At 40.7% G+C, this 26,841-nt stretch overlaps 1 protein-coding gene across 4 annotated transcripts in view; it reads left to right on the forward strand.

The window, feature by feature from the left end:
- The window catches only part of LOC125705804 (cadherin-11-like), a 54,701-nt gene extending 41,088 nt beyond the window's left edge, over positions 1-13,613 (forward strand). For 3 of the 4 annotated variants that reach the window (XM_048972063.1, XM_048972064.1, XM_048972062.1), the window contains 7 exons: positions 3,786-3,973; positions 7,216-7,469; positions 7,925-8,061; positions 8,373-8,494; positions 9,673-9,790; positions 10,528-10,779; positions 11,297-13,613. In XM_048972063.1, coding sequence (XP_048828020.1) covers positions 3,786-3,973; positions 7,216-7,469; positions 7,925-8,061; positions 8,373-8,494; positions 9,673-9,790; positions 10,528-10,779; positions 11,297-11,793 — 1,568 coding nt within the window. In that variant the 3' untranslated portion in view covers positions 11,794-13,613. The remainder of the gene's footprint in view (positions 1-3,785; positions 3,974-7,215; positions 7,470-7,924; positions 8,062-8,372; positions 8,495-9,672; positions 9,791-10,527; positions 10,780-11,296) is intronic. The other variant, XM_048972065.1, reaches the window with a different exon arrangement.
- The last annotated feature ends 13,228 nt before the right edge of the window (positions 13,614-26,841 follow it).

The following is a 26,841-nucleotide window of genomic DNA, read 5'->3' on the forward strand; positions in this document are numbered from 1 at the left end:
AGCTCATTTGGGGAGAATTGAACTAATAGCTCAGAGTTGTTAAAATTGTGACCAAACCGGCATACAATATTCTAGGTGGGGTCTTACCAAGGAATTATATAATCATAGCATCACCTCCCTTGACTTAAACTCCACACACCTATAGATGTAACTCAACATTCTATTGGCCTTTTTTATTGCTTCCCCACATTGGCGAGAGTGGGACATGGAAGCATCAACATACACACCATGATCTTTCTCGTAATCAGCACATTTATTTCAGTGGAACCCATAAAATATCTCTACTTTATATTTCTGCTCCCTGCATGGATTACCTTATATTTATCAATGTTAAATTTCATCTGCCAGGTATCAGCCCAGTTGCTAATTAAATCCAGATCCTGTTGTAGCCTCTCCGCTGCTAGATCAGTATCTGCTACACCACCCACCTTGGTGTCATCTGCAAATTTAACTAGTTTACTGTTTGTATTGGTGTCAATATCATTAATGTAAATTAAGAACAATTGTGGTCCTAAAATTGAACCCTGAGGTAACCCACTATGAACGCAGACCCACTGTGACATTGTGCCTCTAATAATTACTTGCAGCTTCCTGACAGTTAACCAGCTTTCTATCCAAGCTGCTGCAGTTCCTAAAATCCCTGCAGCTTTGTTGAACCTTGAGAGATGGTGTGAGCAGTTGAGCAGCACAGGATGAGATAAGTTCTTTTAGGTATGAGAGTGCTGCAGCATTTTTGACTTTGTAGGCGAACACCATTGTTTTGAAACTGATGTGAGCAACTACAGGAAACCAGTGGAGGAAGAGCACAATGGTATGGTGTGGGAGAACTTAGGAAGGTTGAAAATGAGTTGAGCAGTTGCCTTCAGGATCAGTTTCAGAGGATAAATGGCACTCAGAGGCAGACCAGCCAGGAGTGAGTTACAATAGTCTAGTCTCAAGAAGACAAGAGATCGAACAAGTACCTGAGTGGCCTGCGTGGAAGGAAATGGATGAATCTTTCTGATGTTGAAGAGGAGAAATCTACAGGAGCAGGAAAGATTAGCAAGGTGAGAGTAAAAGGACAGGTGATTTTTTTATGGTTACCCTAAGGTTATAGGTGGCAACTGAAGGACAAATCATAGAATTGAGTGGGGGGTTGGATCAGTGTGGGGTTGGATCAGCCGGGATGAATAGCAGTTTGGTTTTTCTGGGGGTAAGTTTCAGCTGATGAGCTGTCATCCATGATTAGATGTCTGCCAGACATGCAGAGATTCAAGTGGAGACTTGAGTTGGGTGTCATCTGCATAGCAGTGATGAGAGAGGTTAAGGAGGATGAGGACAGATGACAGTTTGGCTGCTCTGACAGCGTGTAGCTTCTCAGTGACAGTCAAGAGGGCAATCTCTGTGGAATGTGCTGCTTTGAAACCAGATTACTTAGAATCGTGAAGGTTGTTCTGAGAAAGATAGAGAGACAACTGATTGTAAACTGTGTGTTGAAGAAACTTTGAAAGAAAAGAGAGAATTGATACTGGTTGGTAGTTGCTGATGTTTCTGGGATTCAATGTGGGTTTTTTCAGGATGGGAATAACCCTGGCTTTTTTGAATGCTGCTGGTACATGACCAGACGTTATGGAGCTATGAATGGTAGCAGTGATAAAGGGGAGAAGGTCTTGAGAGATTGTGTGGAGCATTGTGGAAGGGATTGGATCCAATGTGCAGGTGGCTGGATTGCATGATGAGATGACTTGTTGCAAGACTGGAGAATTGAGCCAGTGAAGGGGAAGGGAAATCCTTAATGTGTAGTGTAGTAGATGGGGTAATTTTCCAGGGAAGTTTCCTCCTTTGTGTGTGGGACAGCAGTTGTTGGACGTCAGAGAGAAGGAACAGAGAAGAGGGAGAAAGCAGAAGGAATGGAGCTTATCAAGGGAGAGGTTGAAATCTCCAAGGAGAGTGAAAGGGAAGAGGCTGAGGAGTGTATCTGTTTCTCCAAGAAAGTGACCTAGGGGATCAGGAGGGTAGTAGATGAGAATGATGAGAAGGTTGATTGGAGAAGAAACTGCAACTGCACGGAATTCAAAGGATGAGATATTAAGATGGAACAGAGAGGCACATCTAGCACCAATTCCGAGACAGCAGCAGACCTGTACCTCCACCCCTCCTAGTTTCTCTTGAAGTGTGAGAGAATGCATAAGCAAAGGAAAGAGCAAATTATCACTTACAAGCTAAGTTGTGTTGCTAACTATTGTGGAGTACGTGTTGATTACTTACAACCACCACAGACACGCATGTCTGTGGCAGATACACCTTCAGTATATCTTACTAAGCCCTGCACCTAGGGAAGTCTAAAACTACCGTTGATTAGTTACCTGAGAGAAGTAATTGGCATAGACTAGCAAACACTTCAGAGTACTACAAAAACAGCAATACTAGTGACTTTAATCTAGTTCCAACTGAGTCTCGGAGATAGTACCCAATTAAATGAAACGAATCCAAAGAGGCTTTTCAGTTTTGCAAAAAAAAGGAGAAAAGCCAAAATAGCGTTTTTTTAGCAGTGACCCAGTTATAGATATATATATATAGATATATAACAATGTTTCGCTCGGTGATGAACTGTACATGTGACAATGGTCCCATAAGATTGTAAAAGCTGAAAAATTCACCTACTGTAGTGACATCATAGCGCTACTGTATGCATCGCTCATATTTTTGTGGTGATGCTAGTATAAACAAAACAACTGCGCTACCAGTCGTGTAACATTATAGCACACACCATTGTTTACAGCATATAATACATGATAATGATAATAAACAACTATGTTACTGGTTTATGTATTTACTGTACTGAGGCGAGTGGAAAGAGACATGAGGCAGTTGCTTAGTCCGTGAAAGGGATGAAAAATCTTTTTTTTTTTTTTAGTAAAAAGGAAGAGAGAGAGAGGTAGATCCAGTTGCCGCGGAGATACCAAAAAACTCTGATTGGAAGTCAAAAAAGTCTTCAAATAAGAGCACATCTGCCCTGAGAATTCTGATCGCCAAGAAACCACTACAGTACCATACTTTTATTTTTATTTAGGCTATACTGTATAGCCTAGGTGTGTAGTAGGCTGTAAGATCTAGGTTTGTGTAAATATACTTTATGATGTTCTCACAATGGCGAAATCGCTTAACGACACATTTCTCAGAATGTAGCCCTGTCTTTAACCGCTGCATGACTGTATTGATTCTGGGAAGTGAAACTGCAGAAATTTCTGTTTTATATAGGCTGTATAGTTATAATATAATACCTGCTTTTACTATATATGTTACGTTGATATTAGGTTTTATGTGTTACTTGGTATGATTTGGTTAGTTATTTTTTTGGGAGTCTGGGAATGTTCAAAATTGTTTGCCATAGAAATTAACGGTAATTTCTTCTTTGCTTCACACCATTTCGGCTTATAAAAGGTTTCATGGGAACCTGTTTTGGTAAAGCAGGGGATACCTGTATAAGTCCTTTATTTGACTGACAAAATTATTTTGAAATGCAAGAAGATTCTTATTTTTATGGCGAACATTAATATGGCGGGGAAGAACATTGCGTGCATCCTGTGCTATCATTGGTTGGGTTCTACAGGCACTGCATAACAGTATCATCCTCCAAAAGGTGGCATAACAAGTCACTTTTAGTTTCTTCATTTCGGTGCTCTTTGTCAGATTGATGAAAGGCAGATGGTCGTACTTGTTAGCCTCTTGGAGTTGCGAAGTCCTGCAAGTGCAGGCCGAGTTGTCTGACATGAGCTGTAAAGTGATTTTAGCTCCCTCTTCAGGTGTGTACTCCATGTCCATCTCAGAAGATAAAGTTCCGGGTGAGGAGGTAGGCAGGCTGAAAGCCAAGGACCCAGACCTTGGGGAGAATGGCTTGGTGACATACAGTTTGATTGAAGGCAACAGCATGGACGTCTTCGAGATTGTCACAGACTCTCGTACCCAAGAAGGCATCATAAAACTGCAGAAGGTGAGGAGCATGGAGATGCAGATGATTGAACAGCTTTACAAGTCATTCTCTAATGAATGGATTTAGGAGTAAGCTGTTTGATATTGAATTAAAGATGTATTTATCAAAACAAACATTTTACACTTAACGCAAGTCTTTTTTTGTTTATTTATCACAACTTCAACACATTCTGTGGCATGTTACCTCATATGTTTTCACACACAGGTATCAAACATATGAAATACAAAATATTTGTACAATAATGTTGCACAGTAAGATGCTTCAGTTGTCTCTGCCTGGTAACTCGCTCTCACGTCTTAGTTCTCTTGATTGATGTTAATAAAGGTTAGATCAATCTCAGGTAAATATTACTTGTTGCCTTGCCATTTTGTGAGAGGCATTAACATTAGCTAGTTAAGTTTCAGCCTCATTTTGGAAACGGATTAACACACTGGTTTTAGTACAACGGACACAAACTGTGTCATGCTTAACTAGCCACATGGATGTATTCAAAAGCAACATGATTCGCATTGTTTTTATCACATCTGTTTAATAGATTTCTGAACTTTAAAAAATTTAGGTTTGCGTTTTAGGTTTTCTGTTCTTAGATAATCAGGGTTTTCTGAGGTGTTTTGAGACATCGTGCATCTCTTGTAAAAGGCCATGCAAACGTATCTGCCCAAGGGAGTTTCAGTCTAAGTGCCATCAGTATTGCTTTGCAGTGTTCATCTGTGAAATTTGCACAGCAGTTATTATTACAGCCCATCCGTCCATCCATCCATCCATCCATTTTCCACACTGCTTATCCTACTGGGTCGTGGGGGGTCCAGAACCTACCCCAGAAGCAATGGGCACGAGACAGGGAACAACCCAGGATGGGGGGCCAGCCCATCGCAGGACACACTCACACACCATTCACTCACACATGCACTCCTATATGCAATTTAGCAACTCCAATTAGCCTCAGCATGTTTTTGGACTGTGGGGGGAAACCGGAGTTCCCGAAGGAAACCCCACGACAACATGCAAACTCCACACACATGTGACCCAGGCGGAGACTCGAACCTGGGACCCAGAGGTGTGAGGCAACAGTGCTAACCACTGCATCACTATGCCTCCCCTATTGTTATAGTAATTAATATAAATGTATGTTAATTGAAAGCAAAGCTCAAAAACAGTTTCTGTCTATTCTTACATGACATAGCATTCCTACTCTAGTAAAAACAAAATTTTGCTTAAACAAAATGTTTAAAAGATACAGTTTTAGTTCCTTTTACAAATGTATATAGTCCTAGTGTAATTAAAGCATAGGGTGCCATAGCTATTAGACTGGACAACTAGGTTTGCATTATTGAAATGTTCTAGCACATCTAGGCTGGTTAACATAAATATCTAACTTGAGTTGACTTGTAGGATTTTCAGAAACTACCTTTATGTAGTTTAACAGAATGAATTTGTTTTAAGAAAATGTTTATAGTAAGCTTGATACAAGTCTATAGTATAGTAAGTATAGTAAAGGATGGATAGATGTATGGATGTATAGTAAGCTCTAGAAATGCACAAAGCACATAAAATGCTCCATGGAATAGAACCACGTGAAGCATGGTGGTGTTCCAAAGACAGTTGGAAGTTTAGAGGTAAGGCTTAAGCTGTTGTCTGCACAGAACACAAAATAACATTAACTGGTAACTTAGATTTTAGAGAATTAATGATACATTCTAGAACTTTTAAAAATTATGTTTGCGATTATGTTTTCTGCGATGAGTTGGCATCCCGTCCTTGGTCATTGCCTGCCTTATGCCGGGATAGGTTCCCGACCTCTGTGACTCTGCAAAGGACAAGTGGTTATAGAAAATGCATGAATGGATAGATTCATTTTCAATTTTGTTTTCTTTTAAAAAAATTAATTAAAAAGGTTCATTTCAGACTGCTCTTTTTGTTCCTTAAACGTGTTGGTTTGGTTCCCTGATTGAAAGGGGTAGCATAGAGAGGTGGAAAAAAATAATTTCAGACAATATATAATAACGTGTTGTGTGTTTAAGGAACACAGGGTGCAGAATCCAGCAGTGTGTTGATTTGTCAAATGCCGGGACTGAGCGTGTTACTGGAAGACATGCAGCTGTCTCCGCCTGTGTCAGCATACAAAGGGGTGGTGGGGGGGAGGGAGGAGGGAGGGCATTATCACATTCATGCTGAATACAATAACTTTGAAGGCAGACTGCTGTGCTTTGCAACAACAGCCTTTAGGTACACCTCTCACTATTTAATTACCCCTCACCCCTCAAAGTAAGGTAAAAATTAGAATTGAAATTACTGACAGATTTTCTGAAGTTTAATCAAGAATTCAGTCTGAGCCGCAGGCAGGAGGCGCCGCTGGAATCTTAAGAGGCAACCTGACATTATTGTGGACGTTATCTGCTGATGATTAGTTTTAGCTATCAAATGATTTAGTGGCAGAATATAAGACTTGGAAGGTGACCTGCACTGTCTGGAGAACAGAGAAGAGAGAGCTTGTATTTCAGTGTTTGGCAGCTTCATTGAAAAAAAATATATATGGGGGGTGGGAAGGAGGGGTTCTGAAATTTGCAAAAAAATGGCAAAAGAAAAGGTAAATAAACGATGGATTTGTTGTTAAAAAAAATCAAGTGAATGTAAAAGAACTATATTTTCTTCTCTTTTTTTCTAAAGAATCTTCAAGATTCCTCAGAGCTTGTTTTGCAGTTTATTTTGGCCTCTCATGATTCACACATGACAATATATGTAGTTCTTAAAAGGCTGAATAATTTGTAGTTGCATGTGGGCAGTCTTTAAACAAGAGACCTATGAAAGGATGTTTGTTTTGGAGTGAGCCACACACGCAGTTAAATTCTATATCAACAGCGCCCCCTGGCTCCTCACTACAGTAGTTGAAAATGTAAAAAAATAAAAAAATTACCATAATCCGTTTTCACATGCATTAATATTATTCTGTTGTAAAAGCAGACTTTCCTAGGCATAATTAGGGTAATATATAGATCTCACTATTCTGCAGTTAAATTCCGCTGTGACCATGAAAAGCTTCTGATGATCAGAAGCATAACAACTTGCCTGGCTGGGTTTTATTGTGTTAAGCCATCTATTTGTAACAGGTACTCCCATTCTCTCAAGTTTTTATATATATATATATATATATATATATATATATATATATATATATATATATATATATATATATAATGTGGTGTGACTGATTTGTCAATGTTTGGTCTTTTGCCCGATGGCAGGCCGTCGATTTTGAAAGCAAGCGAGCATACACCCTACGGGTGGAGGCATCGAACGTGAAAGTGGACCCACATTTCTTCGCCTGGGGGCCCTTCAAAGACACGGTTACTGTGAAGGTCACAGTAGAGGATGAGGATGAGCCACCAGTCTTCACTGCATCTGGCTACAACTTTGAGGTGGAGGAGAATGCACCAGAAGAGACCATTGTGGGGCGAGTCCATGCCAAGGACACGGATATGGCCAACAAACCCATCAGGTATGAACCCCATTGCAGGAGTTTTAGAGCCCATTTGATTATAGTTTCTTCAGCCATTCCATCATTCGTTTGCATCCATCAACAAAGTTCAAGGCTTCAAAAAATAAGTTCCATCACTGCTATGAGCAGGGACGGATTACGGACCGGGCCAGCGAGGCCGCTGCCCAGGGGCCCTTGGGGTGCAGGGGGCCCGTGGGGCCCCTAGCCCAAAACAATTTGCAACGCTTATCAACAATGTATTTTCGTTTGTCTATTTTAGAGGGCCTACATTCTTTGATCCTCTGCCTACAAGGGCCCCTGACCCTATAGGGAGGGTGTTTGGCTACCAAGGGCCCTTGAATTGTGGTGGTTGTGGTGCTGGTGCTGGTGGTGGTGGTGGCCCACACAACCCATAATGAGTGGCTATATTTGTTAAGGGAGACACGTTAACATCAGTGGATTCCTTTCTTCTGTAGGTATATGATTCCCCGCTACATTGACCTGGAACGATTCTTCATCATTGACCCAGAATATGGAATTATCAGAACAACAAGGCCACTGGACCGTGAATCTTTGCCTTGGCACAACATCTCTGTAAGCGCCATTGAAATCGGTAGGTTCCCAGTCTGGCTGGTAAAATCCAGATCGGTATAGTCTGCTTCTATTGTGTTTCTTGATTTAAAAAGCAGTTCCCATGACAATTAAAACTTGATACTAAAAATTCATAATGTAACAATAGTAGCCAGGATTATAAGTATAAACTATTTTTCCATATTTCTGTTAACAATGTAATAGACATATCAGTGGTATCTCCTTCAGTCCATAAATGATAATTTAATGCTACATTTACAAGCTAAATAAATCAGCGTCTTTTAAAGGCCAAAATGCAAAAATAACACAGTACCTAACCCTTGCTCTCTACAGGTGGCCATCATCAGGATGCTAAAGTGCGTGTCAACATCAAAGTAAGAGACGTGAATGATAATGCTCCAGAACTGGCCTCACAAAATGAAATTCTTTTGTGTGAAAATGTAGCATATGGCAAAGTAAGTATTTTTACTGTGCATATTCAACTACTGTAAAAGTACACAGAAACTGCAAAATATGAAGCTAAACCATGCTTGAGCTAAATGTGGGTGATCTTATATATGCATAAAATAAACACTTTACTGGACACATAGCTAGTACCTGGCAGAAACGACTTTTGCCACCATTTCAAGGATGTACTTTTAACCTTCCTGTTGGAGATGTTAACACATCTCACCACTCTTCTCTCATTAACAAAGTATTTTGTCAAACACAGAAATGCCATTTACTGTTTTTTGTTCATTATGCCATTCTATGTAAACTCTGTCCAGTGAAGTACATGAAAATCCCAGGGAGATGGCTGTTTCTGAGATGCTGGAACCAGCACGTACACTACCAGTCAAAAGTTTTTTCACACACTGGGATTTTCTACATTTACACGTTACGGACTTAACATTTACTAAAAATACAATCTTTGCTAACAAAGAAATTTACAGTATAGTCACCATTTGAGTACCTTTATTATCAAGAAAATGCAATATTTTCGATTTATCAAAGTATGCTTAGCGGTTATACTGTATCAGCAGAGAAAATTCAAGGCATTCTTTCTACAAGGTACATCAAATACTGCTGTTTCAAGGAATGAAGCAGTTAACTAGTGCATTTAAAGTTAAAGGGCAGCCTAGAATTTGACTATGTATGTTACATATTCTTTCCATGTTATAAAGGAAACTTGTTTTATTTTACTTATATTTTCATTTATTGTTGCAATGTAAACAGTTGTTACAATGTTTAACAAGAATGCATAAGCTGCAGTTTATGAAATAAATGGAGATGGTAAAAACCTGTGATGTGCAAAAGTTTTTGGCTGGTAGTGTATTGCACAAGAAACGTGTTTAAAATTTCTTTATGAAACAGATATAACTACTGTAATACACTGGCCATTGAGTGTAGACAATATGCTTGTGCCAAGCATTTAAACACTATTTTTTTTCTTTATATTACATATCCACATAAAAAGTAAAATCAACGAAAAAGCTGTAGTTTACACACTATATTATAAGAATGTGAGGGAAATAATAAAACGAGGGCTGATCTGGATGGTGCATAAGTGCTTTTGATTTAACAGTGTCATGGAACAGAAAAGGATGTGAAGACACTTGATGTCATTATGCTTCCACTCTGCTCTGCATCTCAGATGATCGAGATCATAAGCGCCATGGACAAGGATGAAATGGCCCCGCATCAGCATTTCCGCTTCAGCATTTCCCCAGAGGCCACTGGCAAACAAAACTTCACTGTCAAGGATAACCGAAGTGGGTGGGCAACAGTGTTGTACTGCAGCATGCAGCCCAAAAATGAAGGGCTAATGGATGCCCGTCCTGTTTAGCAATTTCAAAGGGCAGATATATAACATTATAAATTATTTATATATTCACATCATATCCTCTAAATAATAAAGTGGCCACGTCAATCATGTTTCAAACAAGATTAATTTCACATTACATGAGACAACATGTTGCGAATGTTGCTTATTTTTTTATTTTGTGTCTGCATATAAATGAGAAGATTGAGGTGAAGGACACAAAAAGATGATGCATGACGTAACTGAAAAAAGATTATAACCCCAGGAAGGAGTTATTTATCTTATGTGTGGCAGAATCTTTTCCACCATGTAACAATTTAGACTTTAAATACAGAATATTTCCTTAAAGTAACCTTAGTTATTGAAAATAGTTCGAATAATGTCATATCAATGACAAAATATATTGGTAATTTTCAGTAATATATGCCCCTTTTAAGAAAACTCGTCACTTTGCAAAGACCCTGAAGAATACTGACATTTATTAATTTATTTTAATTTCACCTCTAGCAATGTCTTTGTACAGCATTATCTAAAAAAACTGTCTTTCTCAACCTTGGAGTTCACCTTCTTCCATGAAAGTTTCGAGTCTGTCTGAAAACATTTACCATATGTCATTTGAATCACTGCTCTGCGTCCTTCATGTTATACTGTAAAATATCTTCACTCTCTCCCCGTTTCTCATCACAGACAGCACCGCCAGTCTCTACGTGACCCGGAAGGACTTCAGCAAGACGACCCAAGATGTTTACCTCCTGCCAATCAGGATCAGCGATAGCGGCAGCCCTCCCATGAGCAGTACCAGCACTGTGATCTTGCGAGTGTGCAGTTGTGATGCCAGGGATACCATCCTCTCCTGCAATGCACAGCATTTCATTTTGCCAGCGGGACTCAGCATGGGCGCCCTCATCGCCATCTTGGCCTGCATTGTAGTCTTGCTGGGTAAGTCGCTCACCTACATCACGGCTGCTTCCATCTCACGCAGGAAGATTTGGCTGCCATCCTGAAATCGCTAACCTAAAAGGCAAAGGAGTAATTAGTTAAAACTATGCAAGAATCAGCTGACTAAGAAGAAGTTGTATCACAGTGTAAAATGAAAAAAAAATGGAAAAAGGTTGGAAAAAGGGTTACCAAAATTAAAAACTTTTATAGACCAGGTTGATTTGTACTGTATAATACAGAAATACAGTAGTATAATGCAGTTGATACAGTAGTATAAGACACCTCTAGTCTTCAGAATGCCTGATGTAGGAAGGTACAGAATTTCTATAGGATCAACTTTACTGCCCTTCTGAGGCTGTGTCTAGGTTTGAAGAAAATAAAAAGAATTTGTCTCATCATGCAATCTACTCTAGTCACTGTCAACACTTTAGGACAGTTTGCTGCACTTAAGTCTCACAAGATCATTCTTTTCAAAATTAGGAAACAGAGATTGATACCTCCTCCTCTGTTGTTGCAGCCATTGTAGTTTTATTTGTGGCGCTGCACAGGCAGAAGAATGAGCCCCTCATGGTGTTTAAGGAAGAGGACATTCGGGAAAACATCATTACGTACGACGACGAGGGTGGTGGCGAGGCTGACACTGAGGCCTTTGACATTGCTACACTACAGAACCCCGATGGGGCCAACGGTTTCCTGCCTCGGAAGGACATGAAACCAGAGCTGCAGTACCCAGTTCAACAGAGGCTAGAGCAGGCGACTAGCGACGTGGATGTGAACTGCTTCATAAGAAACCACCTCTGCGATGTCGACAATGACCCCAATGCCCCTCCGTATGACTCCATTCAGGTGTATGGTTACGAGGGCCAGGGCTCTGTCGCTGGCTCCCTAAGCTCCTTGGAAACCACCACAAACGACTCAGACCTGAACTATGACTACCTCCAAATCTGGGGACCACCGTTCAAAAAATTAGCCGATCTCTATGGCACCAAAGACTCTGTCAACAACAAATTGTAACAGAGTTCCAGTGGGCGCCCTTCCATGAAAAAGAGTCTCTCAGTTTGTTATTACTAAACCCTAAATTTATTTGTGGAAAAATTTATGTGATTTAAAGTACAGTTATACTCTACGAGATCCTCATAAGGGGCTAAAGTTTTTTATGAATTGTAGAGATGGACAGCAAAACAAATTTTAGAGGGATTTGAACATAATCATATACAACTCTGCAGGTCACCTTCTTGTTGCCTGGATACACCAGGTTAACTTATAGAAGCCCCAGATAGATAAGGCAGTTGAAATCAGAAGAGCGACTAGTTCGTACTGTGAATGAGTCAATAACTGGAATTAATGAAATTGCCTTCAGTTATATACAGAACACCAGATCACATCTCTCCATTTTACAAAGCATCTTTTATGAGTGTGTGTATATATATATGTATGTGTGTGTATGTATACATATACACATATATATATACACACATATACATAAAATGAGAAAAATGAATGTCCAGTTTTTGCGAATCTCTTTCCAAATGAAGTATCTATCACAACAAGCAAGCTGTGAGCTCTGATATCGCCTTAAATAATACTTATTTTTGGTTTGTGATAACTGAGGAATTATATCCTGCCTGAGATTCAAATTCCGTATAATAAATATGAAGTGAAATGTGCTGCTGTGTCTCCAGAACATCAAAATTACACATGCTGATTATTATAGAAAATTGTTTTCTTGATTATCTTTTACAGGAGCACCATTTCACTGCATTTTATAAAACTGAAATTATTATTATATCAGCCCAAAATGGAAATGTAACTACATTTAAATTTGTAGTTTGGTCACTTATGCACTCATATATCAATGTGAATTTTCCCATAAGAAATAATGGATTCGTTCCACAACCCAAAAATATTCATATAAAAATGATTAATACAAAATATAAAGTACATAAAACAAATTAACCTGCACTTTACCTTTGAAAAAAGTCATGGATGGTGTGAGGGAGATGAGAGAGAAGAGAAGAGGAGGGTTATTTTGTAGAACGACTTTCACAATAACTAACGGAATAACTGCTATCTGTTGGCTCACTGGAATCTTTCTCTTTTTGTGTGACTTTAACAAGGAACCTATCCAATGACAGCTGCTTTTGCCTCCTGTTTGATTTCGCAGAAATGTGGAAATTGCATTGTCGTTAAACAGATTCATCGCTCGCACTGCTACGCCCTTATTTGGGTGGTGCTTTTCTACTAAATTTTGACTATACGAGTGAGGGAAGCTGACTGAGACTGAGCATAGGAGACGATTACCCACAGTGAGAGAGAGAATAACCATCAGCTCAGTTGTGATCACGTGACGCTAGGCAGACAAAGCGTATACATAATACTCGTATTGCAAGACCTAGCTCGTTTATCAAGTTAAAATTTATGAAAAATTTGTGCTCGTCTTGCACTCACAGACCAAGTTACTCTCAATCCAAGGTATTGCTGTATTTTAGTATTGTCTTTGATTGAATGACAATAACACAATCCCTAGTGAAAAATGCCATGAAACAAGGTGCTCCTGGATTACTTTTGATTCTTTATGTTCTTTTGTCTTCACCCTAGACAGAAAAGAACGGTATGTCACATAAAAAAAAAATCTAATTTCTATGTCAAATTTATGATTCCTATTTATAAAATACATTTCAAAAAACATATTTTAGTATATAGAATCATTAGTATTTCTGTGTGTAAGGCATTGAATCACAACTATGTTTTATGAACATTGATTGGACGATTGCCCTACTATGTGCTTCAGTCTAAGGAGCAAAAGTTTTTTCAATAAACCTTTTATAAAACAGTATATGGTGTTACTTAATCTAAAATTCATTACATTGTTAGTCCAGGAATTCCAGTCTATAATCCTGTTAAAATTATATCAAGGCCTGCTTTCAAAATAAATACAATTGACTGATTTTATATAACTGTAATTAGGACTGGGGGTACATTGCATGAACATAAATGCACACACTAAAGTAAACATGCTCTGAAATAAAATTCTTATAAAGGAAGGCTTATTTTTTCTGCATGGTTTTCTTTCCAAGTAAGGGGTGCCATGCAATTTTAAAAAAACAATTGCTAATATTTTAGCCTAATATCTCCTGTGTTGTGGATTTGACTTTGAATTTGCATGCCTTTCACTGTATTCATGTGGGCTTCCTCCTTTATAGTTCTGGCCATAGCTTGGGTGTGCATATAAGTGTGTGTCATGTAATGGATTGGCATCCCTCCTAAACTCTCCATTGGCTAAGTAATTATGGAAAAAGGATGAATGAGACATTTCTTAATGTCTTTCGAGGAAAGAATTCAGCATATGCAAATCTGTTAATCTGTGGACATTTGTAATCCAGAATCGCATACTTGGGATCAATAAAGTATATCCATCCATCCAGGAAATAACATGGATAAACTTTATTCACATCAGGTACTCTGGTTCTAGTGCATATCTCAGTAAAATTAATTGCCAGTACTTATGAGGGTCAGACACAAAACAAATGTGAGATGTCAAAGTGACTGTTATTCTTTTGCAGGTCAGATACATACATGGCAACAGTAAATGTCACTGACATGAAATGACTATACTTATGGGATCAGGCAAATAGTCACATTCTATATCAATCAATCAAACTTTAGCATTTAACATTTTTCTTCATGATGGTGGGAAGGTGGATGAGTGAACTTTTTTTCAAGCAAGGCTTTCATAGAGCACTTCAGGGGGATTCATAGTAATTTTTACAAATAGTACAAAAGGACATGATAAAATGGATGGATGGATGGATAATGGATGGGTGGATTGATTGATTGATTGATTGATTGATTGATTGATTTCAATTGGCAGACTTCCCCTAGGGGGAAGAAGAAGAAATGAAAAAAATAGCATTGGTAATTACATTATGCAGAAGTTGTGTTAAGCAAGTGTCTCAGAGAATTTAGCTATATGGTAGCATAGTGAAAGAGAGGATAGCATAGCTCACAAATATAAGACTAGAGAGTAAAGTTTTTATCTGAGACTTAAATATAGGAAATTTGTTTAATTCCAGGCTTTACTGTAAAAAGCATGAGCTTTCTATGAAAAAGTCAGATAACCTTTGATAGTCATATTTTTTAGTACAACATTATAACAAGCATGTGTGAATATGTATACTAATACTAGACTGTATGGAAATGTAGATTCTTAGGACACATTGGTGCTAGTCCGTTATAGGCTTCAAAGTTAAGCAGCATTATTTTACATTCTACTTTAATTTGCCAGCCAGTAAATACAGGACTCTAAATATTTCTGACTAATAATAACTCTAAATAACAGCAGCATTCTGTACCCACCAGATATACTTCAGGGCAGGATTTAGGTGGCCAGGTAGCAGATTGTTATATTACTCTACTTCTAGTGCAATAAATGCATAAAACTATTCAGCATCATTAACAGTTGTCTGCTCTTGACTATATTTCACAGATAAAAGAAAGTCGCATGTGACATATTTCTAAAACTACACTGATGATTGCAACACTAGGGTCCTTTGATTGGGTGTTGGCATTGACCCAGATTCATCCAGTTTGAAGACTGAGAAAGTATTTCTGAAATAGGCTACCTGCATTTCTATTCACCAGGAGGAAGTTCCGTTTAATCTACACATGAGGATATGTGTCATCTGAATAGTGAAACAATGTTTATGAATAATACACTGAAGGGACAGCAATATGAGCCAACCCTACGTAGGACTAGTAATCATCACCATCCATTCAGTTGGGTATGACTCTCGGCCACTTTATGGATCAATTCTTTCCATGTATTCTGATGTATCACAACTTATAATACTAGAAATAGACTAGAAAATAAAACTTTTGGTTATCTTAACAAATAATAAAAGAGATCAGGTAGATTTATTTTGTTATTATAGGTAAGTGGCAAAGGAGGATTCAATACAAATAAGCAAAGTAATTCATTAACCTCTGGTGAACAATTTATAAAATCAAAATCAGGGTGTGACTGGTATTCGTGTTACAGTTATGGTTCTGTATTCCTTAAAACTTCCTGAAAACAAAGTGATTTCTGTATCTGTGATTTCTGTATCTTACTATGAGATCACAGGGGGCACAAGGCAGGGGTACACCTTGGATTGGAATGCCAATTGCATGGCACCTAAACACACTCACTATGGACAATTTAAAGACTTTAGGTAGCACCACATGTCTTTGAACTGCAGGAGGAAACTGGAGTACCCAGAGGAAACCCATATGACAAAGAGAAAGAAAATGTACTGTATGCATCGCACACACGTGTCTGAGGCAGCATTCGGTTCCCCGGCCAAGAGGATCTGAAGTAACAGTGCTAACTACTGAACCACATCTTCTCACATCATTCAAAAGGAAAATGATATAATCATACAAAAATATACAGAAAATGTCTTCCACTAAGTCAAACAAAGCATACAAAATTTACTTAGCTAGATCAAAGTGATTTACAATATACAGTACAAGCTTACAGGTACCAGGAGTATATTTGAATAAACATTATGAATTATGTGCAGCCTTGCTTCTCTACATTGAATGAACAGTCTAATAGCAAGGTATATATTATATTTTTAAAAATGATTATGTTTCCTCATTATCTTCTCAGGAACCATGATGTAGTCATATTTAATTAGCTCCTAAAATTAGATTAGGATTTCTAAGCAGAACTATATGCTGTTTCAGTGGTTCATTACCTTTCATGCATAATCAAAAACTGGTTTTCTTCTTCCATATAACTTGTTCTTTGTCAGGAAAGGGAGGCCAGTCTGTATTCAACATTTCTCTATACTGTTGCATTTTTATGCTTGCTATATTTGTAAGACAATGAGTGACGTTGTGAGTTTTCCTCACAATACAGCATACTCTGCAACATCATCTCCAATTTTTACAAACAGTGTGAAGGATACAGGAATATTCTGAAACAAAATTGCAAATACACAACAGTGATGAACTTAAAAATCTAAGGACACATGCAGGTAAGCAACGAGGCACAGTCACACATTTTGCCTAAGACCATTGATTTAGAGTTCTTTAAGTTCTTTGCATAACTAAACTGCAAAAGTGTGAACCAACAGCTGATAGATATTTTCCTGCTGGATTTAGGTGGATAAATGCATATTGTACAAGTTTTTTTATTTCTTAATATAAATTTAAATAAATATTTCTCAGAGGAATAATTTAATGATATTATTTTGTTGAAGACTTCTTGTTAACTAGGATTTAAGAGTAAGCTTAACAAAGAGACCATTGAGATCACTAATTATATTAGATCAATAAACAGATTCCCAGATTAGTTAACATTTTTTTTACCTGTTTATATCTAATTATTTTTGTACTGTTACAGAAAATAAAAGCAATTAAATATTAGTTCCTTAAATTAAATTCATCCACGATACATAGATATTGTTTTTTAGAAGTAAAGCTTAGCAATACAAATTTACAATTACTTTTATTTCATACAGTACATAGCTACAGTAGCAGCATTCAAAGCCCAACCCTAGTGGTGTAATGTTATCCACACTAAAGCCACTGTGCCTCTCACTGCACTTTATAATGTACACCATCTGCAATTGTCCCTTTGGCTTCAAAAGGGAACAAAGGGAAAATGTAAATGTTGTTTATATTATAATCACATAATTGTCCCTTATCCTGCATGCAATCACTATGAGCCTTAAACCTAAGAAGTACCAAGTACACTCTGGACATGAACATGATTCCAGGACATCATAGGGCACAGTAACACAATACAGATAATTTACAGAAATCAATTAACACATCTCTGATGGCCAATAAGATATCAATGCATACCCATGCAAATTTCATCCACACAGAACTGGTATAGGAGTTAAAATCACACTTTAGGGGCAAGGCTACAATTCTACCCTTTGAACCACCAAAAGTCTCTTTGAGGGCATTTTAAAGTATTTCGTTTGATTTATATATTAGCTCCTTTCCTGGAGCCAACACCTTATCGTGGTGGAGGGGTTTGTGTGTTCCAGTGATCTAAGGAGCTATGTTGTCTGGGGCTTTATGCCCCTGGTAGGGTCACCCAAGGCAAACAGGTCCTGGGTGAGGAACTAGACGAAGTGCGGCTCAGAAGACCCCCAATGAAGAAAAAGATTTTGGACTCACTTCCCTTACCCGGACGCGGGTCACTGGGCCCCCCCCCCTGGAGCCAGGGATAGGGGTCGGGTGCAAAGCAAGTTGGGCGGCGGCCAAAGGCAGGGACCTTGGCGGTCCGATCCTCGGCTGCAGAAGCTAGCTCTAGGGACATGGAATGTCACCTCTCTGACGGGGAAGGAGCCTGAGTTGGTGTGCGAGGTTGTGAAGTTCCGGCTAGATATAGTCGGACTCACCTCAACGCACGACTTCAGCTCTGGAACCAGGCTCCTTGAGGGGGGTTGGACCCTTTTCCACTCTGAAGTTACCCGTAGGGAGAGGCGCCGAGCGGGGGTGGGCATACTTATTGCCCCCTGGCTGGGTGCCTGTACATTGGGGTTTACTGCAGTGGATGAGAGGGTAGCCTCCCTCCGCCTTCGGGTGGGGGGACGGATCCTGACTGTTGTTTGCGCTTATACGCCAAATGACAATTCAGAATACCCACCCTTTTTGGAGTCCTTGGAAGGGGTGTTGGAGAGCGCTCCTCCTGGGGACTCTCTTGTTCTGCTGGGGGACATCAATGCTCACGTGGGAAATGACAGTGAGACCTGGAAGGGCGTGATTGGGAGGAATGGTCCCCCCGATCTGAACCCAAGCAGTGCTTTGTTATTGGACTTCTTTGCTCGTCATGGATTGTCCATAATGAACACCATGTTCAAACATAAGGGTGTCCATATGTGCACATCGCACCAGGACACCCTAGACCGCAGTTTGATGATTGACTTTATAGTCGTGTCGTCGGACTTGCGGCCGCATGTCTTGGACACTCGGGTGAACAGAGGGGCGGAGCTGTCAACTGATCACTACCTGGTGGTGGGTAGGCTCCGCTGGTGGGGGAGGAAGCCGGCCAGGCCTGAGAGGCCCAAGCGTATAGTGAGGGTCTGCTGGGAACGTCTGGCAGAATCCCCTGTCAGGAGGAGTTTCAACTCCTACCTCCGGCAGAACTTCGCCCATATCCCGAGGGAGGCGGGGGACATTGAGTCCGAATGGGCCATGTTCCACGCCTCCATTGTGGAGGCGGCTGACAGGAGCTGCGGCCGTAAGGTGGTCAGTGTCAGTCGCAGCGGCAATCCCCAAACCCGCTGGTGGACACCGGTGGTGAGGGATGCCGTCAAGCTGAAGAAGGAGTCCTATCGAGCCTTTTTGGCCTGTGGGACTCCAGAAGCAGCTGACAGCTACTGGCAGGCCAAGCGGGATGTGGCTTTGGCGGTTGCTGAGGCAAAAACTCGGGTGTGGGAGGAGTTTGGCAAGGCCATGGAAAACGACTTCCGGACAGCTACGAGGAGATTCTTGTCCACCATCAGGCGGCTCAGGGCAGGAAAGCGATGCAACATCAGCACTGTTTATGGTGAGGATGGTGCGCTGCTGACCTCAACTCGGTTCTGGGTCGGTGGGGGGAATACTTCCAAGACCTCCTCAATCCCACCGACACACCTTCCGATATGGAAGCAGAGTGTGGAGACTTAGGGGTGGACTTGCCTATCTCTGGGGCGGCGGTCGCTGAGGTGGTTAAAAAGCTCCTCGGTGGCCGGGCCCCGGGGGTGGATGAGATGCGTCCGGAGTTCCTCAAGGCTCTGGATGTTGCAGGGCTGTCCTGATTGACACGCATCTGCGGCATTACGTGGACATCGGGGGCAGTGCCTCTGGACTGGCAGACCGGGGTGGTGGTCCCCCTCTTTAAGAATGGGGACCGGAGGGTGTGCTCCAACTATAGGAGGATCACACTCCTCAGCCTCCCTGGTAAGGTTTATTCGGGGGTCCTGGAGTGGAGGGTCCGCCGGATTGTCAAACCTCGGATTCAGGAGGAGCAGTGTGGTTTTTGCCCTGGCCGTGGAACAGTGGACCAGTTCTATACTCTCAGCAGGGTTTTGGAGGGTTCATGGGAGTTTGCCCGACCAGTCTACATGCGTTTTGTGGACCTGGAGAAGGCATTTGACTGTGTCGCTCGGGGAGTCCTGTTGGGGGTGCTCCGGGAGTATGGGGTGCAAGGCTTCCTTTTAAGGGCGGTTCGGTCCCTGTATGACCGGTGCCAGAGCCTGGTCCGCATGGGCGGCAATAAGTCGGACTCGTTTCCGGTGAGGGTTGGACTCCGTCAGGGCTGCCCTTTGTCACCGATTCTGTTCATAGTTTTTATGGACAGAATTTCTAGGCGCAGCCAGGGCGTTGAGGGTGTCCGGTTTGGTGACCTCAGGATTAGGTCTCTGCTTTTTGCGGATGATGTGGTTCTGTTGGCCTCATCGGACCGTGACCTTTGACTCTCACTGGGACAGTTCGCAGCCGAGTGTGAAGCGGCTGGGATGAGGATCAGCACCTCCAAATTCAAGACCATGGTTCTCAGCTGGAAAAGGCTAGAATGATCTCTTCGGGTTGGGGATGGGGTCCTCCACCAAATGAAGGAGTTAGTATCTCGGGGTCTTGTTCACGAGTGGGGGAACGATGGAGTGGGAAATCGACAGGCGGATCAGTGCGGCGTCAGCAGTGATATGGGCACTGCATCGGTCTGTCATGGTGAAGAGACAACTGAGCCAAACGGCGAAGCTCTCGATTTACCAGTCGATCTACGTTCCTACCCTCACCTATGGTCATGAGCTATGGGTAGTGACCGAAAGAACAAGATCATGGGTGCAAGCGGCCGAAATGAGTTTCCTCCGCAGGGTGGCTGGGCTCTCCCTTAGAGATAGGCTCAGTCATTCGGGAGGAACTCAGAGTAGAGCCGCTGCTCCTCCGCATTGAGAGGGGCCAGATGAGGTGGCTTGGGCATCTGATTAGGATGCCTCCTGGACGCCTCCCTGGGGAGGTGTTCCAGGCATGTCCCACTGGGAGGAGACCCTGGGGAAGACCCAGGACACGCTGGAGAGACTATGTCTCGTCGGCTGGCCTGGGAACGCCTCGGGATCCCCACAGAGGAGCATTTATTCTTTGTTTCTATAAAATTCTATCTTATGATCTGCTTTAAGGCTCCGGACGACCCAGTAAGGATGAGCGGTTTGGAAAATGGATGGATGGATGGATGGATGATCTGCTTTATAATGGTGGTGTTGTAAACCAGACATGAGTCACCAGATAAACTCATTGCTACAGGGTGTGATAATGTGACATTTATAAAATCTACAAGAATCAAACATAATCAGCAGATGAGAATTGTTCATGCTTAATTGGTTTTATGTGCCTCTCCCTCGTGAGTAAATTTTTTCCCTTTCGTTGACACATAGACATGAGTTTCTTTTATTTGTTTGTTTGCTTGTTTGATTATATGTTTGTTCTTTTGGTAACACTTGAAGCCATGACTTCAGTAATTTATAAGCACATTCATAATGCATTATAATGCATTCAAGTCAAGTCAAGTCAAGTAGGTTTTATTGTCATTTCAACCATACACACAGTATATAGAGAAATGAGATAACGTTCCTCCAGGACCATGGTGCAACACAGAGTAGGACAAAGACCGAGCAACATCAGACAGGTCAGCATAACAGTACAGATTGACAAGACAGACAAGACAACATACAGTGCCAATTAACAGTGGTAACATTCTGGATACAGTATTTGTTACTGTATGGTAGCAGCGAAGGTTGTTTGTGCAAAAGTGCTGTACAAAAATGCCGTGGTATAATAAATAACAATAAATATTATATACAGATGTACAGATGTGTATGTGTGTGTGTGTGGGGGGGGGGGGGGGGGATTGTGTTCAATTCCGGTTGAGGAGTCTGATGGCCTGAGGGAAGAAGCTGTTCCCCATTCTGGCAGTGGGGGCCCATATGCTATGGAACCTTTTGCCAGACGGGAGGAGGGAGAAGAGTGTGTGTGAGGGGTGTGAGGGGTCATACACAATGCTGGTGGCTTTGCGGATGCTGCGTGTGGTGTAGATGTCCGTAATAGAGGGGAGAGAGACCCCAATGATCTTCTCGGCCGTCCTCACAATCCTCTGTAGGGTCTTGCGGTCCGAGACGCTGCAATTCCCGTACCAGGCTGTGATGCAGCCACAGAGAATGCTCTCTATGGTCCCTCTATAAAACATGGTGAGGATTGGGGGTGGAAGGTGCGCTCTCCTCAGTCTCCGCAGGAAGTAGAGACGCTGCTGGGCCTTCTTGGCTGTGGAGCTGGTGTTGAGGGTCCACGTGAGGTTCTCCGTGATGTGGACACCGAGGAACTTGGTGGTTTGGACGATCTCCACTGAGGAGCCGCCGATGCTCAGCGGGGAGTGATCTCTCTGTGCCCTCCTGAAGTCGACAACCACCTCCTTTGTTTTGTCCACGTTCAAGGAGAGATTGTTGGCTCTGCACCAGTCCGTCAGCCGTCGCACCTCCTCTCTGTAGGCTACCTCATCTTTCCCACTGATCAGACCCACCACAGTTGTGTCATCAGCAAACTTAATTATGTGGTTTGAGTTGTGCATTGCTGCACAGTCATGGGTCAGCAGCGTGAAAAGTAGAGGGCTGAGCACACAACCCTGGGGGGCTCCCATGTTCAGCGTGATGGTGCTGGAGATGTTGCTCCCGATATAAAGCATTATAAACATGGCTATAAATCTTTTGAAAAAGCCATAGCATATTATAGCTGTGATTATTATGCATTTTGACTGCCTCATGAAGCTCTCATTTATAATGCACTGTCGATACCTACAGTATATAAAGCAGTATAAAAGCATCCTTAAGACTTATACAGACCATTATAATACATTATGAAGGTATATATGGTGTATTATAGATGAAAAGCATTCATAATGGATAATATACAGTACATGGCTATAATACGTTATGCCATTGTATATTTATGTATCTGTCATGAATCATGTTTATAATGCTGTATGAATGCATTATTATTTGTTATTTGTGTTTATAAAACACTAAAACATGACCTTACGTAAAGTGTTACAGTTCTTTTTAACCACCTTAGGAGGCTGTCCTACCAAAACAACTGGTACTTTTTGTGTTATTCTTGTTCTCTGTTTATGTCATAATTCCAACAAGAGTAATTCTCTGTCTTGGACATCAAGTAGCTCCATGTACTTTAAAAGATGTTTTCCATCCATCCATCCATTTTCCAAACCGCTTATCCTATTGGGTCGCGGGGGGTCCGGAGCCTATCCCGGAATCAATGGGCACGAGGCAGGGAACAACCCAGGATGGGGGGCCAGCCCATCGCAGGGCACACTCACACACCATTCACTCACACATGCACACCTACGGGCAATTCAGCAACTCCAATTAGCCTCAGCATGTTTTTGGACTGTGGGGGGAAACCGGAGTACCCGGAGGAAACCCCACGACGACATGGGGAGAACATGCAAACTCCGCACACATGTGACCCAGGCGGAGACTCGAACCCGGGTCCCAGAGGTGTGAGGCGACAGTGCTAACCACTGCACCACCATGTAAAAGATGTTTTAATAATATTAATATTTAATAAAGAATAATGCTGTTGTTCTACACAGACCTCATAGCTTGACAAGTGCTGTGTCATGCTGTGATCATTAAAATGCTGAAATTTAACAATGAACCTCCATCAAGTGAAAGTAATTTACTTTTTGACGATAATCATCAGCATATTAAGACATTGCATTTCCTCTGCTGAAGTCTAAGTCTTTTATATTCTTATAAAAGAAATTTTATAAGAAAAACTATCAAAAAACAGCTGCCACGTTTTTTTTAAGATACTGTTATTGACTAAAACAGCATTTGTTCCATTTCCATCTACAGTTTCTGTTCAGATTACTGGTTTCTGATAGCAATTTGTGTATATTCTATTTTAATAAAACAATTCTGATATTAAACACTGTAGTCATAACGTATGCATGATGTCTGAATCAAACCAATTGAAGCAGATGATGCTATACTATTTTTGATTACAAAAGGGAATAATTTTGAAAATGTCGAGGCAAATAAGCTTAAAGTAAATCATGGTTTGTTTTATAATCTACTGTCATGGATTTTTTTCACCTTAAAGAATTAGCCTTTATCTTTCACCTCCTTAAACAGTGAGCCAGATAGAAATATTCTAATGCAAGCCATTAGCCAAAATGCATTTCACCACATGTGAAATTTATAATAAACTGTCAATTGCATAGCAGCTACTTATTTTGCTACTAAAAGCTACTATTTTTATACTTATACTAATTTTGTGGGTATAATGTTCAATTCAAAGATAAAGGAAGTGTATCTGCTTTAAGCCTTGAAGCTAAAATATGTTAAAATATTGGGGACACTTTAGGAAAGAAATACTTAGAAATTCTGTAGAATCTTAGACACAAATGACCTGCAGATTCAAGTTCTGATTTCATAGCCCTCTGGGCACCTCACACCTCTTTGACAGGGTACCTTGCTTTCCTCCATCAGCCCCTGATTAAGTTACCGGTCCGATAGGGTCAGCTGGCTTTTATTACAGAAAATGCTTGTCTGTCTGGTGCTGGTAATCAGTTTCTAAGGAAATGTAGCAGTTTAACCAGGCCCATCTCCAACTTTTCTTCCGTCCACCTCATCTTGCTTAAAAACTTGTATTTTCATGAAAAATCAACTACAGGATGGCTACTCAAAACTATGATTGTCATTAAGAGCACTTCAATTGATCTTAAAAGACTGCAGGACTGAAGGGAGCTTATGTTCCACACTGCAGTCGTATTTTTTGATGGAAAAAGAAGATGCTGGAGCTGATTTGTCCATTCAAAGGTCTGGACTTCTTAGCTCCCTTTATCTAACAGTGACTGCAAACTAAATCGAGTATGACATGAAACTTTTTCTGAGAAGCAAGAAAACATACATGGAGAAACAATGGAATTCAAATCCCCAGTGCTGGAGGTATGAGGCATATATGTAGAATCTTACAACATTCAAAAATTTTATGGCAATATATTAAGATAAAGAGTTCTGTGTTGGGCTTTTTATGTCAATAACAACTATCCCAATATTTTGCAAACACGGTAATTGCTTGAATCTGTTTGCTTATTTATTTTACATATTAAAGTGTTAATGAATAAATGTTGTATACTGTGTCACAATTTGAAATACTCTTGATATGAATATATTCTACCTCAGTCCCAGTTGTGGTCAGTTTTAAATAATGCACACATTTTAGAAAAAAGCATTGAAAAATTACTGAAATATGTAAAAAATGGGTTAGCTGTAGGCACGTGCTAACAGAGGCTAGTGAAAGAAAATTTTAAGGAGTCATACAATAAAAGACTTCAACTGGGTTTTTTTTTAAAAAAAAATAATAAGGGCTTTTAAGAAATAAGGACAAACAGGTATAGGAAACAGATGAAATTTTATTCATCATGAAATGTAAATAAAAATATATTTGGGGGGAAGCATGGAAGATAATACTTATACAGCTAGATTTCAAAGTTTTTCCTGTTAAGCTAACAAAACGAATATTTAGTCACTTGTGAATATAAAACAGATTGATGTTGGTAGGCTACAAAAATATTAAGCATGAATTTAATTAATTCTGCAAATATAAAAGTAATTTCAATTAAAGAGGCATTAAAGAGTACAGCAATTATAGTCAATCTATTATTTTATGAAGTTGTAACAGGCTATTACAATAGACGTCTGTCATTGCTGAACAGTTAATTGTTTTTGCACAAACGTTTTAAGTGAATGAGCTAATCCTGGTCACCGTCCTGAATCACAGAGTGATTCTTCATTTATGATCGAAATACTATCTACCTACTGAAATAATGATACACGGATCTGGAAGCCTGAAAGAGTAAATATGGTTAATTTAGTTTAAGAAACACTGAACAAATACAATGAAACCTAAACACACATCTCCACTGCATATAACTGTCCTCCTCAGAAGCTCAGTTCTGATGCCCCAGCCTCAAAAATGCAGCCAAGGCATGGCTTTGGGCTTCTATGCTGATCAGTGGACTCTTTGAGCACATCAGGTTAAGCCATTGGGTTTTTACCATGCTGGAGAATGACATTCCAAGGTTAATTATGTTGTCAAGCAAATTGAAAGTTTCAGTCAGTTCTCCCCAAAAGTAACATTTTCCCTTACAGCACATTTTCCCTTACTAAAGTATGAACTTTACAGAAAGTGAGGTACAGGAGGAGTACTGTACAGGAATGCAGAGCACCTACCATGTAACATCCTGAAATAGTACCAGTGCTCTTCATATGACACAATACACTTTTTAAAGTAATCTGAAGAAGACAGAGCTGATTTATTCAGTACATGAACAAGTGTCAGCAATGGATCCATCGATAGACCTGTAGGTCAGCATGAGAACATTTAAACTGAATGAATTTCAGATGTGCTGCTGTGTATTGAATCATTTGCTGTGGTCTGACAGCAGAAGCTGGAAGACCTGCTAGTAGAGAGTTGTAAGTTGTAAGTTGTGAATTAACAAGTGCCTGGACTAGATGCTAAACTGCATATTCAGATATAAAGGGCCTGATCTTGATATTATACAGGGTAAATATGATGATCCAAGTGAAACAGTGATGCTCTTATGGATGGTGGGGTTACTGGAGAAGATGAGAAGCTCAGTCTTGGAGCGATTAGGCTGGAGATGATGGTCCCTCCGAGCAGAGACCGTCCAGGAGAGAAGGTGAAATAGATGTAGATGCCACTGGCATTGTGGAATTAAAATTGGACATCGGTAGGCCCGGGAGGTTGGCATATTGGGTCTGTGTGTTTCTTTAGGCCTTAGGCAAGAAGAGATTGTTTTGAATACTGTGTGACCTCGCTTCGAGATAGCTGCCTGCAGTAAGTTCCGCAGACCCTGAGGAAAGCTCGGGCCTTGGAGAGGCAGACAGCGGAACAAAGGGGGGGGGGGGGAGAAACCACTTGCAGGGAGAGATTCGAAGCTGCCCCAACTGGTGCACAGCGAGTTATAGCTTTATAGAATAGTTG

The sequence above is a fragment of the Brienomyrus brachyistius genome, chromosome 13, assembly GCF_023856365.1.
Source record: "Brienomyrus brachyistius isolate T26 chromosome 13, BBRACH_0.4, whole genome shotgun sequence".
Classification (NCBI taxonomy): domain Eukaryota; kingdom Metazoa; phylum Chordata; class Actinopteri; order Osteoglossiformes; family Mormyridae; genus Brienomyrus; species Brienomyrus brachyistius.